General features: G+C 50.1%; 1 protein-coding gene and 1 long non-coding RNA gene across 5 annotated transcripts in view; one reads left to right on the top strand and one right to left on the bottom strand.

The window, feature by feature from the left end:
• Positions 1-15,691, bottom strand: part of LOC309637552 — a 398,176-nt gene that overhangs the window by 337,759 nt on the left and 44,726 nt on the right. The gene's annotated exons all lie outside the window — the stretch shown is intronic.
• ACOX2 (acyl-CoA oxidase 2) overlaps positions 5,934-15,691 on the top strand; it is a 35,656-nt gene continuing 25,898 nt past the window's right edge. The window contains exons 1-9 of one of the 4 annotated variants that reach the window (XM_082412225.1): positions 5,934-6,046; positions 8,012-8,249; positions 8,675-8,837; positions 9,049-9,200; positions 9,620-9,727; positions 11,864-11,983; positions 12,307-12,422; positions 13,126-13,298; positions 15,352-15,514. In XM_082412225.1, the coding sequence (XP_082268351.1) occupies positions 8,090-8,249; positions 8,675-8,837; positions 9,049-9,200; positions 9,620-9,727; positions 11,864-11,983; positions 12,307-12,422; positions 13,126-13,298; positions 15,352-15,514 (1,155 nt within the window). In that variant the 5' untranslated portion in view covers positions 5,934-6,046; positions 8,012-8,089. The remainder of the gene's footprint in view (positions 6,047-8,011; positions 8,250-8,674; positions 8,838-9,048; positions 9,201-9,619; positions 9,728-11,863; positions 11,984-12,306; positions 12,423-13,125; positions 13,299-15,351; positions 15,515-15,691) is intronic. The other 3 variants (XM_082412226.1, XM_082412223.1, XM_082412224.1) reach the window with 3 other exon arrangements.

Below are 15,691 nucleotides of genomic sequence, written 5' to 3'. Positions count from 1 at the left end.
TGAAATGAGACCACTATCTTACATACAAAAAAATTAACTCAAAGTGGATTAAAGAATTGAATGTGAGATCTGAAACCATAAAATTCCTATAAGGAAACATAGGTGGTAAGCTTCTTAATATCAGTCTTAGCGATGTTTTTTGTGGATCTGACTCCAAAGGCAAGGGAAACAAAAGCAAAAATAAACAAATGGGACTTCATCAAACTGAAAAGCTTCTGCACAGTGAAGAAAACTATCAACAAAACTAAAAGGCCATCTAACTGAATGGGAGAAGATATTTGCAAATCATATATTCAACAAAGGGTTATATTGAAAATAGATAAAGGACTCATAAAACTCAACAACAACAAAACAAACAACCTGATTTAAAAATAGGCAAAGGACTTGAATAGACACTTTTCCAAAGAAGACATACAGATGGCCAACAGGCACATGAAAAGATGGTCAACATCACTATTTATTAGGGAAATGCAAATAAAAGCCACAATGAGATATCACCTCACACCTGTTAGAATGGCCATTATCAAAAAGTCAAGAAATAACAAGTACTGGAGAGAGTGTGGAAAAAAGGGAACCTTCACACACTGTTGGTCATATTGTAAATTGGTGCAGCCATTATGGAAAACAGTATGGAGATTCCTCAAAAAATTAAGGCTAGAACTACCATATGATCTAGCTATTGCACTTCTGGGTATTTATCTGAAGAACACGAAAACACTAATTTGAAAAGATATATGCCCCACTATGTTCATTGCAGCATTATTTACAATAGCTAAGATATGGGAGACAACCTAGGTGTCCATCAATGGATGAATGGATAATGAAGATGTGGTATATCTGTATACAATAAAATACTACTCAGCCATAAAAAAGAAGGAAATCCTGCCATTTGTGGAAACATGGATAGACCTTGAGGGTATATACTAAGTGAAATAAGTCAGCAGGACAAAGACAAATACCATATGATTTCACTCATATGTGTAATCTAAAACAAAACACGAAACAAACAAACCTACAGATTCAGAGAACAGATCAACGGTTACCAGAAGGGTAGGGGGCTGCGGGGGTGAGCGAAGGGGTAAAGGGGGTTAATTGTATAGTGACTGATGGTAACTAGACTTTTGGGGGTGGTCACTTTGTAGTGTACACAGATGTCAAATTATAATGACGTACACTTGAAACACATAATAAAATACACATTTAAAAAATCAAGAGCTTTATCTCAAGATAATCAATATGTGGAAACTATGGCAGAGAGAAATTAAGTAATTTCCCGTAGTCAGTAATAGCATAAATCCTCGGCATAGCCAGGTTGGAACCCAGTACTTTCCCCTCCAAACAGTAGGGTCAAGGCCACCTTCCCTGAAGCCACGACCTTGTGTATGGCCATTGCCAACAGCAACAGGAGACCCAAGGGTCCAGGCCCCCCAGTCCCAGCAGGATCTGCTAGGTGATATCTCAGAGTTTGGATCCTGCCCCTTCCTCAGGACACAAGCTGGGCGCTACCTTGGGGATATGGTGGACAGCTGTGAGGCCCCTCAGTCAGCAAACACTCCACATTACAGATGGGGAAGCAGAGACCCAAGAAGGGAGGGCGCCTGCCCAGAGTCAGCACATCTCAGAAGTCCTGCCAGGACAGGAGGCCTGCGTCTCCTGACTTCTTTTCCAACCTTGCACAAATGGGTTAAGAGACAGTCTTTACCATCAAAAGACCTGGTTCAAATTCCAGCTCTGTAATCTACTTATTGTGCAAACCTGGGCAAGTGACAACCTCTCCGAACTTGTTTCCTCCCCTGCAAAATGGGGAGCTGCATCCTACTTTCCAGGGTTGTTATGCAAGGGAAGTGAGGGAACCTATAAACACCCCACCCCACTCACCGAGGCCAGGTTCCCCTCTGGGTCCCACTCAAAGCAGTGCCCAATCCACTGCAGATACTCCAAAAATATCTGTCCAGGGAATGATGGATAGGGGTGTACAAATACTAATGCTAAGCATGAATAAGACAAGCCAAATTTTAGAGCAGAAACATGGGGAGAGAGGAAAATCGTTCACATTACAGAGCAATTCTTTCACTGAAGGAACACGTGAGGGGAGCCTTCTAAGCTGCTGGGATATTAACAGCTTGAGTTCCTGAAGGGCACAGGATGGCAGGAGCCATCAGGCGGGACCAGGAGAGGAAGCAGAAAGGCCAGGATCACTTCGGAAATGTAGCTGGGTATACAGCTTTTTTAGTCCCAGAGGAATCCAGCTTTGAGATTAGAGGACTGGGTCTCAGGTCGGGGCATGCAAGTAAGTACAAATAGGGTGGAGATGTGCATGTGCACACACACCAACCCTCACCTTTTAAAAAAGTGCCATAAACAAATAGGACGTAATTAAACTTAAAGCTTTTGCACAGCAAAGGAAACCATAAACAAAACTGAAAGGCAACCTATGGAACAGCAGAAAATATCTGCAAACAATGCAACCAACAAGGGATTAATTTCCAAAAGAAACAAACAGCTCATACAACTCAATATCGAAAAAACAAACAACCCAGTCAAAATGTGGGCAGAAGACCTAAATACACATTTCTCCAAAGAAGACATACAGATGGCCAACAGGCACTGGAAAACATGCTTGACATCGTTAATTATTAAGGAAATGCAAATCAAGACTACAATGAGGTACCACCTCATGCTAGTCAGAATGGCCATCATCAAAAAGTCTACAAATAATAAACGATGGAGAGGGTGTGGAGAAAAAGGAACCTTCCTACACTGTTGGTGGGAATGTAAATTGGTGCAGCCACATGGAGAACAGTATGGAGGTTCCTTAAAAAACTAAAAATAGAGTTACTACATGATCCAGCAATCCCACTCCTGGGCATATATCCAGAGAAAACTGTAATTTGAAAAGATACATGCACCCCAGTGTTCGTAGCAGCACTATTTACAATAGCCAAGACATGGAAGCAACCTAAATGTCCATTGACAGATGAGTGGATAAAGAGGATGTGGTTCATATATACAATGGAATATTACTCAGCCGTAAAAAGTAATGAAATAATGCCATTTGCAGCAACATGGATGGACGTAGAGATTATCATACTAAGTGAAGTAAGTCAGAAAGAGAAAGACAAATATCATATGATATCACTTATATGTGGAAACTAAAAAAAAAAAAATGATACAAATGAACTTATTTACAAAACAGAAATAGACTCACAGACATAGTAGACAAACTTATGGTTACCAAAGGGGAAAGAGAGGGAGGGATAAATTAGGAGTATGGGATTAACATAAACACACTACTATATATGAAATAGATAACCAACAAGTGTTTACTGTATAGCACAGGGAACTATATTCAATATTTTTAATAATCTATAATGGAAAAGAATCTGAAAAAGAATAGATTTATATATATATACACACACACATACATATATACATATATATGTATAACTGAATCACTTTGCTGTAACCTGAAACTAACACAACATTGTAAATCAACTATACTTCAATTAAAACAGTAAATAGGGCTTCCCTGGTGGCGCAGTGGTTGAGAATCTGCCTGCCAATGCAGGGGACACGGGTTCGAGCCCTGGTCTGGGAAGATCCCACATGCCGCGGAGCAACTAAGCCCGTGCGCCACAACTACTGAGCCTGCGCGTCTGGAGCCTGTGCTCCGCAACAAGAGAGGCCGCGATAGTGAGAGGCCCGCGCACCGCGATGAAGAGCAGCCCCCGTTTGCCACAACTAGAGGAAGCCCTCGCACAGAAACGAAGACCCAACACAGCCAAAAAATAAATAAATAAATAATTTAAAAAAAAACAGTAAATAAATAAAGGAAAAAAATTCAAGCAGAAAAGAGTCAATACCAAATTTTTTTTAAAAAGTGCCAAAATTCCAGAGTCCTTCCCCAAGCATGGCCATGCCCTTGGGATAGAGAATCCTGATGGCTCCTGCCAACCTTTGTTTATTCATTCATCCACCAAATACTTGCTGAGTGCCTACCCCGGGCCAGGCCCTAGGCTGGGGCTGGGGCTGGGGCTGGGACTGCATTGGTGACCAAGAACAACACAGTTCTTGCTTTCACCGGTGATTTAGACAAAAACCAATAATTAAAGAAAAAAATAGCCACCACTGTTGTGGGCATACCAAGGGTGTGTTGTCTCTTTCTACCACTACTTGTGACACCAAACGTGTAGTCTTCCCACTCCAACAACAAGCAATTCTCTGACTCCCCAACACTGGATGCCTAACAATTCAATTCTGACACTAACTCTTGGAGTTAGCGCAGATCCCCACAGGTTTAGGGCTCAGTCCTATAAGACTCCGCCAACTTCAGACAACAATTGCAAATCTCAGTACTTCTGACCTACCAGCTATAAATTCAGGGGTTCCCATAACCCCCACCCCGGCTTCAATTTTGCCAGAATGACTCACAGAACTCAGGAAAGCACTTTACTTGCATTTGCCGGTTTATTAGAAAGGACACAAGTCAGGAACAGCCACTGGGAGGGATGCATAGGACAAGATATGGCTGGGAGGCCACCCTCCCAGCACCTCTATGTGTTCACCAACTCAGAAGCTCCCCAAACCCCACTGTTTAGGGATTTTTATCGAGGCTTCATTATGTAGGTATAATTGATTAAATCATTGACCATTGGTGATTAACTCCATCTCCAGCATCTCTCCTTCCCCGGAGACTGGCGGGGTGGGGTGGGGCATTGAAAGTTCCAACCCTCGAATTAAGGCTTGGTCTTCCTGGCAACAAGCCCCCATCCCGAAGCTATGTGTGGGCCCCCAGCCACAGACAAAAAAGACAGTCTTATCACTCAGCAGATTACAAGGATTTTTTTAGGAGCTCTGTGCCAGGAACCAGGGACAAAGACCAAATCTATACATTTTATTACACCATAAAGCGCAAAAGCTTGGAGCTAAGAAAGCAAGGCCAGGAGCTTCTAATCCAGACTGGGGTGACTTCCCAAAAGAGTGTGACATTGTAGTGAGACGAAAAGACACAGGAGCTGGACAGGTAAAGCGGGAAGGCCCTGGGGACTTCGGTAGCAGGAAGAGAGGGCAAGAAGGTTTTAAGTTCAAAAAAGTTATAAGTTCATTAGAAGTGGTTGTGAGTATCCCGCTAGGTTTTCCTGCCCATTCCTACTGTGATGATCTGTCTCTCCAGCAGCACCCCCTGACCCCAGCCTGGAAGGTTCCCAAGGGCAGGGTACTAGTATAGTTTTGTTTTCTGTGGTTTGGGCTTCCTGCTGTGCCCCAGTGCTTAGATCACTGTGGACATTCAAAAATAAATATTGACCCGTAACCAAATCAGTGCATCCTGTGCGACCCAAACCCTCACACACCTGCCCACAGATCTCTCACCAGCACCCTGCCACAGAATGGGAAATTCTACCATTAAACATCACTCCTGGGAATTAAGAAATTCTCTTATGGAGAGCTAAGAAAACAGTAATACTCTCAAGTTACAAATGCTTGGGGCTTTACAGTTTATCAAGAGCTTTCCTTCATACCCTGTGAGTTATAGTTAAGGGAAGGGAAGCTTAGAGAGGTGAAGTAACTCAGAGTCATACCTCCAGGATTTGAACCCAGGTCTCTGGACTCCGGGTGGGGGCCTGTGGTGTTTCTTTCTGCAGAGTGAATGTGTGTGCATCTGACCAGCACCAGGCTCTGGGAGGCAGGCCGCATAGGCAGGCAGAGAAAGGGAGAGACAGAGGCTCAGTAGCTGGCACTCACTAAGCTGCCCAGCCAGCCTCATGCTGAGCTATCCAGCCTGCTTCACACCCTCCTAGCAATCTCCCAGGGTAGCCCCGGCAGGCACAGCACGGTCACAACCACCAGAGGGAGGCAGCAGGACAGGAGAGTACATGCAATGAGCTCAACCAGGGACAGCTGGGAGCCGAGGGCCTGCCAGGCAGCGCCTTCAGTCTTCTGTGGTCCAGCCCCTCCAGGGGAGGAGAAAGGGGCCGGGCCACCCGTGAGAGGCCTAGGCCTGCAGCTAGAGACCAGGCCAGGCCGACTGTGCAGACACAGGACAGAGGTGAGTCAGGTGAACCGGGCCATGGGGCCGGGGAGGGGCTGGGAGACTCGTGAGGACTGCACCCTCCCCGCAACTCCTACTGACTCTGAGAGCTGCTTTCTTCCATTCGACCCCTATTTCCTAGACGCTACCTGTGAGCCAGGCCCTGTGCTAAGTGTGAGAGCCACAGCACGAATGTGGCAAAGATCCTGGCCCTCTTGGAGTTTACCTTTAAGTAGGTAGAGACAGCACTAAACAAAAACAGAGCAAATGAGCCAATCATGTTACGATAAGTGGAAAGAGAAAAAGTAGAGCAGAGTGAGGGGTCTGGGAGTGCTGGGGGAAGGGGCTTGGGATTTTAAAGAGGGTGCTCGGGTGGCCTCACTGAGAAGGTGGCACTGACGAGGACTTGCAGAGGTAGTGAGGGAGCCATGGGCACATCGGGGAAGGAGTGTTCCGGGCACAGCACACAGCCCTGGCCTCTAGAGGCTGGAGGGTGAGGGCCGAGGCCCGGTGTTGGAGCACAGCAAGGACGCAGCAGCACTTAGAGCGCAGGAGGGAGAGGCAGGAAGAGGGGAGACAGGCTAGAAGGCCTTGCAGGGATCCAGGGGGCAGAGGACGGGGGCTCCTTGAATGTGCCAGGCCCTTTGTCAGCATCCCACAGCCCTGTTGCCCACTTAGGGGTGTCGGTTTGTAAGCCTGTGGATGAATCCCATTTGCTATTGTACATGTGGCTGCGTGACCTTACAAAGTCTCCTCTCTTCCCGAGGCTCCTTTCCTCTCTATAAAATAGTTATAATAACAGCAGTGTATCTGCTGGGCTGTGGTGAAGAAGAACAGGAATCAAAATAGTGGCCACCTGCAGGCTCTTGGGACCCCACAAAAGCAGAGCTGGCCCCCCAGGCACTCACTGCCTTGGGAGAGGGACATTCGAGTGAATGAGGAATCATTCCTTATTGTCCACTCTAACAGCACCCAGTGGGGGCACCGAAGGCCTGCTCGGTTCCCCCAGGGGGCACTGCCATAGGGAAGGCTTCTTAGAGGAGGTGGCCCTGGAGGCTGGGGCTCACTAGGAACACCAGGGGAAACAGTGGGGGCCAAAGGCAGGAGGAGAGAGAGAGGAGGCCTGGGTAGGCGCAGTGGGTGGATACAGGGCAAGGGGCGAGAGGTGGTGAGATGGCAGAGGGCGTGGACTCCATACAACAAACGGCCAGCCCCAAGGACCAGACGCCCAGCAGGGTACGAGGTAAACAATGTGGCTGCAGTCTAAGAGCTCACCCTGGCAGCCAGAAGAACAGATGAGAGGCACTGAGGCCAGGTGAGCGACGAAGGTGGCCTAGGTGGTAGCCAAGGGAATGGATGGAACAAATGGATCTGAGAGACTCGAGAAGTAGAACGGACTCTACCTGCTGGTCGCTGTGCTGTGGGGAAACAGGGGCTCTGAGAGGCTGAGGGTTTGCTGTGAAGGACGCAGGGCCCACCGTGGCTGTGGAGGACACACAGGGCTCCCGGGGGAACATGGCACAGGCAAGGGGCAAGCTTCCTCCCCTCAGCTCCGCAGTACCCCTCAAGGCTCACGGAAATGGGCCAAACGAGCCTGGGGCTTAGCCCCCCAGGTGCGGCTGTAGCATGGACAGAGCATGTGTTCCGTGGCCGGACCCGGTCCAACTCCTGGCCAGCAGTAGCTGTGCAGCTAGAGGCCATGCACTTAACCTCTCTAACATGAATTTCTTCGTACGTGACCTTCACTGACTTTATGTGAGAATTTCCCCCAGGTAATCAGACCCTGTCCAAATCTTGGCTAGAACGCGCTGAACTACTGTTCACTGAAGGACAGTATGAAGTTACTGCATGCCTGGTACACAGCCAAGGGCCACAGGGGAGAGTGCGGGGGTGGAGTGGCACACGAGCATTTAAGGGAGGTTGCTTTCCTCCAAAGCAGGCCTCAGCTGACACTCAGCCCTGGGCTGTTCCTCCTGCACACAGGTTCTTAGCACAGCCCAAGGCTCAGAGCACCCAGGCCAGAAGTCTCTCTTCTCGGACACCAGGCAGACCCGGGCTAGGATGGGCAGTCCAGTGCACCGAGTGTCAATGGGGGACACCTGGAGCAGGCAAGTGCACCCTGACATAGAGAGCGAGAGGCACATGCAGTCCTTCAACGTGGAGGAGCTCACCAACATCCTTGATGGAGGGGCCCAGAACACTGCACTCCGGAGGAAAGTCGGTAAGAGGAGGCTGGGGAACGGAGCATCTGCTTTGTGCCCATATGCTTTTCTTGGAAGAAGAGTCCCTCAATAGCAGTCCTACCTTCAAATAACAAACTCTGCTCTCAAAGTTCCACTATTAGAGATTCATTCTTTTGGACTATGAAGGCATCTTTAACATGTCAATATTCCCTGAGCCCATCTGAGGGATAGAAGAGTCCTAGGCAGCAGAAGACCTGGATGGAGTCCTTATTCTTCCACTGCACATAGCTTTGTAACCTTGGGCATGTCACTTTGCCACCTCTGGACCTCATTCATTGCATCTGTAAAATGACAGCAATGTCTGACTTCCTTTCCACATCCATGAGGCAAGTGGATGGGAAGATTTGAAGGTACCGGGAACCTCACCCAGGACTCTAAGCCCTCTGTTCTCTGTCCCTGACAGAAAGCATCATCCACAGTGACCCAGAGCTTAGCCTGAAGGATAATTATTTCATGACCCAGAATGAACGTTATGAAGCCGCCATTAAGAAGAAATTCCACATCCAGATGTTAGCACAGCGCCTGGGCTGGTCTGAAGACAGTCGTGAATTATATTATGCTAACAGGTGCTCACTCCCAGGGCAACCCCACCAGAGAGGAATTCACCTGGGATCCCCCAGAAAACCCAGCCCATGAGCTATTTTCCCCAACAAAGGTACTACTTGTTGGGAAACAAGGCTATCAGGTGCCCCTTTCCCTCCTGCACCCTGCCAGCCTGAGGGTACCTGGGTCCTTGTCTCCAATGGGCTGTTCAACCACTGTGTCTCTCCCCTGCAGAAGCCTCTCTGGAGATCTGGGCTTAGCGTTACAATTCGTCTTCCAGAAAGCCCTCAGGAGCCTGGGCTCAGAGGAGCAGATTGCCAAGTGGGACCCACTCTGCAACAAGTTACAGATCCTCGCGACATACGCCCAGACGGAACTGGGGCACGGTGAGCCAGGGCTGCTGCGTGCAGTGTACAGGTGTGCACTGCACAGTTCCAGAGGGCCCATTCACATCTCACTAGTCATAGATTTATATATTTAATATGAAGATGTTACAGCAGGTGGCAGTTAAAGGTCTTGAGGAGGGGGTGATTTTTTTCTAATTTACACGAACATATTGTATGAGCTGGTGGTGAGGCAAGGTGTTCCTTCTGGAAATGTCAGCCACCATTCCCTATCATGGGCTGGCCATGTGTCCCCCAAAGAGCCCACCGGTGAAAGGAGAGAAATGCCTGTGAGTACAGCTGGGAGCCACCCCGACTCCATACTGCGCTGATGCCTGGCAGCTCCAGGCCAACCCAGACGCTGCTCCCCCGGTGAGATTCCGACCCTGGCCCAGTGTCTAACTCCCCTCCTTGATGCCCAGGGACATATCTTCAGGGCCTGGAGACCGAAGCCACCTACGATGCAGCCACCCAGGAGTTTGTGGTGCACAGCCCCACGCTGACTGCCATCAAATGGTGGCCTGGGGACCGTGAGTATAGTATCCCTTCATCCCCCCACCCCCCCCCGCCATCTGCCCCCAAGGAGAACAAAGCTGGACAGCAGAATAGCACTGACTTTGATGTCCAACAGACCTCAGATTGATTCCCTGTTCTAGGCTGGTGACCTTGGGCAAGTGAATACGTCTCCCTGAGCCCCAGGTCCTTATGTAGTAAAACAGGTGGGATATAAAGAATTTCATCAGTGAGTGGCTGAAAGGCCGCCAAGGGAACTTTGAAATAGCTGAGGAAACTGACCCAAACTTTGGGGGCTGACGGTCAAGGTCTCTCTTACATGCACACTGCCCCCACACCCTCCACACACAGCACTCGCCACAGCCCCTGTTCCTCTCACCTCCCAAGTTAATGATTAAGCTTGCCACCAGCCAGCACACAGGGTACAGTCAATGAGAAAACCGTCCCTCCCTTCCCCTGCTCCAGACACTCAGAAAGGCTCAGGCCCAGCCCCAGCGCCAATCAAGCCACTGGTGCCACACCACCCCCTGTGGCCACCAGGTGCAGGCCACACCCACCGCGCTTCCCAGAGTCTCAGTGATTTGCCAAGCCCCAAGGAGCAGGGTTCCGCCAGGGCCCTCTTCCTCTGATTTGAGAATACATCTCTGAGGACACATCTGTGGCACTTGGGGACACATTAGGTGAACACTTATATGGAAAAAAAAATACAACAAGTGTGAGGAGTCCAACTAAAGCAGAAAGAGAGAGAGGGAGAGGTGAGAGACAAGCAGAGAGGGAGAAAGATTGAGAGAAGGAGAGAGAAGTGGAGAGGCAGGCCAGAGAAATAAGAGAGCGATGCTCGGGGCCGGGAGGTGGGGCGTGGTGATCAATGACCACTGACAAAACTGCAGAAAAAAAGAAATCAGGCAGGGTTCAAATCCGGGCTCTGCCTCGTTCAGGCCAGTGACCTTGAGCACATCACTCCGTTCTCTGAGCCTCAGTTTCCTTTTCTGGAAAATGGGACTTCAGCATACCTGCCCTGCAAAGACTGGAAAGCACCAGCACAGGGGTGGTACCACCTGGATTTTGGTAATTGCTAGCTATCTGTATTCATATTATTAGGTTGATGGCAGAGAGAGTCATTAATAAGTTTTTGAGGACAAAAAAAAAAAAAGCTTGTTTATTTCACAGTGCCCTTTGGAAGTCACTGCTAGATTTGTTTGGCTCTTTGGGGGTAGTTCCCCCTCTTTGTGAACAGGGACGTTTTGAGGTCTCAAAGGTGCCCGTCTGCTAGGGTGGGCAGCGATGCACACATCTCCCTATGACTTGGGACCCATGTTCTGACCACAGATCCTGACATACGTACCCCAGCAGCTATGATATAAAAATCCTGTCTCCTTGATTCCAAAGAAAATGACTCAAGAGCACACACTTCAGTCAGAAGACTGTAGTAGGACCAAGTTTTAAAAGATGCAGAGCTTTTCCAGATTGCTCCATTTGGGGTGATTTCATTAAAATCCATAGCCTTTGTCAAGCTTTGCCTTTGGAAGAAAGAGCAGCCAGAGGGCATAGAGGGCTTTCGTCCCCTCAAGATCTCCATCAGCCTCCTTGAGCCTTCCCTAGCCCATGGGGATCCTGCCTGTGTATCGTAGGGTGGTTCCTATACAAACCTGACGTTTAGACAGAACCCCCTGTATCTCCAGCCACCAACCCAGCGCATTCTAGAGCCAGACACTCACATTAAAGCTCTTTGGATGGTTCCAGTCATTTCCAAGGACGAGTAAAGGCCTTATGAATCAAGGGGTAACCTGACCAAGCATCCCTTGGCTGCCCTGGATGCTACCACCTCCGCTGCCTGGCCCCAACAAGCCAATCCAGTCCTCAAGCTTCTGAGCAGGCTGTTCCCTCTGCCTTGCATATCCTGTCCTGTGCGGCTCCCCTAGAAAACAGCCTTTGTCCTCCAGGCTCCTCGTGCATCCTCCCCTGACCCACACCTTCCAACGTAGTTCAAACAAAGCCCCATTCCAGCCTCACAGAGTGTCCTGCCCTTCCCATACCACCACACTGGTCCTCCTCACAGACTAGGCCCACACCCAGGGTCCTGATGGGGAAGGTTAGCCTGCCTGCTCTGTACATCAGGGATCATGCTGGGCTTCTCACCTCTCTACCCTCAGTGGGACGGTCAGCCACCCATGCCCTGGTCCAGGCCCAGCTGATCTGCTCAGGAGCCCAGCAGGGCATGCATGCCTTTATTGTGCCCATCCGGAGTCTCGAGGACCACAGCCCACTGCCAGGTAAGCTCATGCTGCTTCCTCCAGGACCCCTGCCAGGAGACCCCACCAGGCCTCCCTGTCCTGGGGCCCCAGAGGTCCATGGGAGAAACTGGGGCATGTCTCCCTTGGGCAGGGAGGGGTCCAGTTGTACACACCTGGCGCTAACTGGCTGGATGACTATGAGCAAGATTCAGCACCTGACCTCAGCTTGGTCACCTGCAAACAGGTATAATAACCCTAATGTCACAGGCTGCTGGCAGGCTCAGATGAGCTGGAATGTGGGTGTTGGTACCTAACATACAAGCACTCAACTGATGGACGTTCCTACCTCTATCTCCTCCTAGGAATCACCGTTGGAGACATTGGGCCCAAGATGGACTTTGACCACACGGATAATGGCTTCCTGCAACTGGACCACGTGCGCGTCCCCAGGGAGAACATGCTGAGCCGCTTTGCACAGGTGGGGTCCCGGGGAGGCTGCAAGCCTGCACTGCCTGGAGAGGGGACAGAGGCACCCCGTAGGCTGCTGCTGCCTCTGGGTCCTTCTCTACAGAGCTGAGTTTGGGGCACCCCTCCCAGAGAGGCTCTGGTGTCCCACAGACCTGAGAAAAACCCCAGCTTAGGAGCTTTGTGATTTGGGGCCAGTCACTTGGCCTTTCTGAACCTCAGAGTTCTCATGGGTAAACGCTCACCTCATGGGGTGGCAGAGCAATCATGGGGTAGGGTGGCAAGGCAATCTGAGGAGAAGAGGAATGGGCTGAGGATGATGTGCATAGCTACCTACAGCGCAGCCTGGACACAACCAATCACTGAACAGCCAGCATCCAAGTGCTGGAGGAAGTTCTGGAGGTCTCCGTTTTGCCAGGCATTACCATGGAAATGTGGGGAGCTGTGGATTGTGGGGAGGTCTGGGGTGTCACAGGAGAGGAGCAGTGAACCAAGACACCTGGGCAGTGGCTATTTAGCAACAAGCACAGGAGTATTTCAGTTTTAACAATCAGCGTGGCCATACCAGCACATTCTGGCTGGCGGCTGGCTGTGTCTATCCCGGGTGAGCAGTTTGAGGACGGTGGTGCTTTCAGGGCATGGAGGACCACAGTTCTGGGTGTGGGGAAGGCTGGGGAGCCCTGGCTCAGACCCACTGCCTGTCCTTGGTCTACCAGGTCTTGCCAGATGGTACCTACATCAAGCTCGGAACAGCAAAGAGCAACTACCTCAGCATGGTGGTGGTGCGGGTGGACATACTGTCAGACGAGGTCATACCACTGCTGCAGAAGGCCTGTGTCATTGCCATCCGCTACTCGGTCATACGCCGCCAATCCCGGCTCCGGCCCAGGCAAGGGGCACCCCGAGGAGCCACTGCGGCCCGGGCTACCTCGATCCCACAGTGCCTACCCCCTGACACCAACCCTCCGCCAGAGTGGGGTGCTGGGAGCACACGTTACCCCCCCTTGCACACACATTCGCCTGGACCTGGCCCGTCTGGTCTGTGGGGTCTCTATCTGGCTGTTGCTAATCCAGGCTGACCAGCTGGCCCAACCTATGTCTGTCAGTGTCTGGCCCCATCAGGCTCTGTGTGATCTTGTGTCTCTGGCCCTGTACCACCAGATCTGACTCAGTCTGTCCAACAAACTCGGACTGTTTCAATCCAGTCACGGTATGGCTGTGACTGGCTGAGTGTATCTGGATCGGCTGGGCACCAAGCTGTGGGTGAATGTGGCTCCCGAGATTGTTCTATCAGGTGTGAGTGACTGTCTGGAAAAGCCCAGCTGTCACGTCAGACTGTATTTGGCTGAAGTTGATTCTGTCTGGTTGTGACTGCCAACATCTGACCATGGTATGTCCACGTCTACATCCATTTTGTTGTATGTGGTTCTGTCTGGCTAATAGGTCTACTCCATGGCACCAAAGGGCTCACTGTACCCTCTGCTTTAATGTGAGTATGTGTACACATGCATGTGCAAGCACACACACACACACAAGGTTATCAGATTCAGCATATAAAAATACAGGACTGCCAGTTACATTTCAATTTTAGGTAAACAAATAATTTTTTAGGATAAATATGTCTCAAATGGGCACATATCCAGGATGCAGCAAACTGGAGCCTGGGCATATGGGGCCGCAGCATGAGCACAGGGAGAGAGGGTAGGGCTGGACACAGCATAACTGACGGAACTCATGGTGCAGAGACGAGCTTTAACCTGGCAGTTCTTGCCCCAACTCTACTAAGTGCCCCTTGGCAAGTCCTTTGCCCTCTCTGGGCCTGTCTTCTCACTTGTAAAGGAAAGAGTGAGATCACCAGGACTGGAACTTGAGGATGTCTGGTTCAAGAGTCTGGTGGTATTCCACACCATGGGCTCAAGGATCCAGAGTTCCCTAACGCAAAATGGACTGAGGGTCGAACACCAGGCAGACCTGGGGCCGCCCTCAGCTCAGCCACTTCCTAGCTGTGGGAGCTTAGATTAGTCACCCCACCTCTTTGTCCCTCAGCTGCCTCATCAACTAAATGCGCGTGACAAAAACGCTCTTCCAGGGTGGTGTGAGGGCTGAAACGCAGTGAAGCATGCCAGGACCTCAGCCCAGGGTCCTTTACTGGCAAACCCAAATCACCCTCAGCCAGCCTGGCTTCAGAATCCCGGGCTGAGGGAGTCTTCTCTGGGGGACAGGGGAGCTGGGAAGGAGGTGTTGCCAACGATATCCTGTCGGAGCCCAGTCTTCTGGGTTGCATAAGACTGGGATGGTTATAATAGTACATGCCCAGGTGAGGGGCTGCTGGCCCAGAGAAGAGACACCAGGTTTCTCCCCATCAGCCACGGGAGGCGTCTCACATTCACACTCTATTTCAATCCACAGATAGTTACCGAAGGCCCCTAATGCTAAACAGAGTCTCCAGCACTGAGAACACAGCAACGGACAAGGCGGGTGCAATCCCTACCTTGGAATTCCATCCAACCCAAGTTCACAGCCTCAGAGTTATCGATTAGGTTCCACATATTTCCCAGCACACAGCACATGCACCTGGACAGTGAAAGGTCAAGGTTCAAATAATCAGGGCTTCAGGGCCACAACCCCTCACCCAAAATCCTTGAGACCAGATCTGTTGGAATTCAGAACTTTCCAGATTTTTAGCAGGTTAATACGGTGCGTATACTGTAAACCTCCACAAGGGGCAGCACCTATAAGCAGACATGTCAATATTTCTACAGTGAAATGTGTGGATATTCATGTTAGATGGAATTTTAAGATTATTACTAGCGTCACGTCAGTCTAGGTCAAATTTTGCAGTGAGCTATAAAAAACTGTGCGTTTTTAAGGCTTTTATGGCATTGGGGATATGGGAAGATGGATGTGGCAGGTAGCAAATCTTCTGCTTTTCTTCCCCTCAGTGACCCAGAGGCAAAAGTCCTGGACTACCAGACACAGCAGCAGAAACTCTTTCCTCCGCTGGCCAAGGCCTATGCATTCCACTTCGTGGCAAACAGCCTCTTGGAATTCTTCCATCGCTCCTACAGTTCCATTTTGGACAGAGACTTCAGTCTCCTGCCTGAGGTACCTGCTTTCTCTGGGGGGCAGGAGCTGGGACCATGGCTGAAATGGTCCTCCCACTGGGAAGCAGCCCCAATCCTGCCCCCATGGGCTCTTTCCACTTTCTCCCTCTGCAGACTTCCAACATCCCAGATGAACTGTACCATGACATATAAATCCACCTACATCTGGCCCCCAGGA

The sequence above is a fragment of the Balaenoptera physalus genome (genome assembly GCF_965194825.1).
Source record: "Balaenoptera physalus genome assembly, chromosome: 11".
NCBI classification, from domain to species: domain Eukaryota; kingdom Metazoa; phylum Chordata; class Mammalia; order Artiodactyla; family Balaenopteridae; genus Balaenoptera; species Balaenoptera physalus.
The sequence above is the reverse complement of the archived record's forward strand: the minus strand, read 5'-3'. Positions and strand labels throughout refer to the sequence as shown.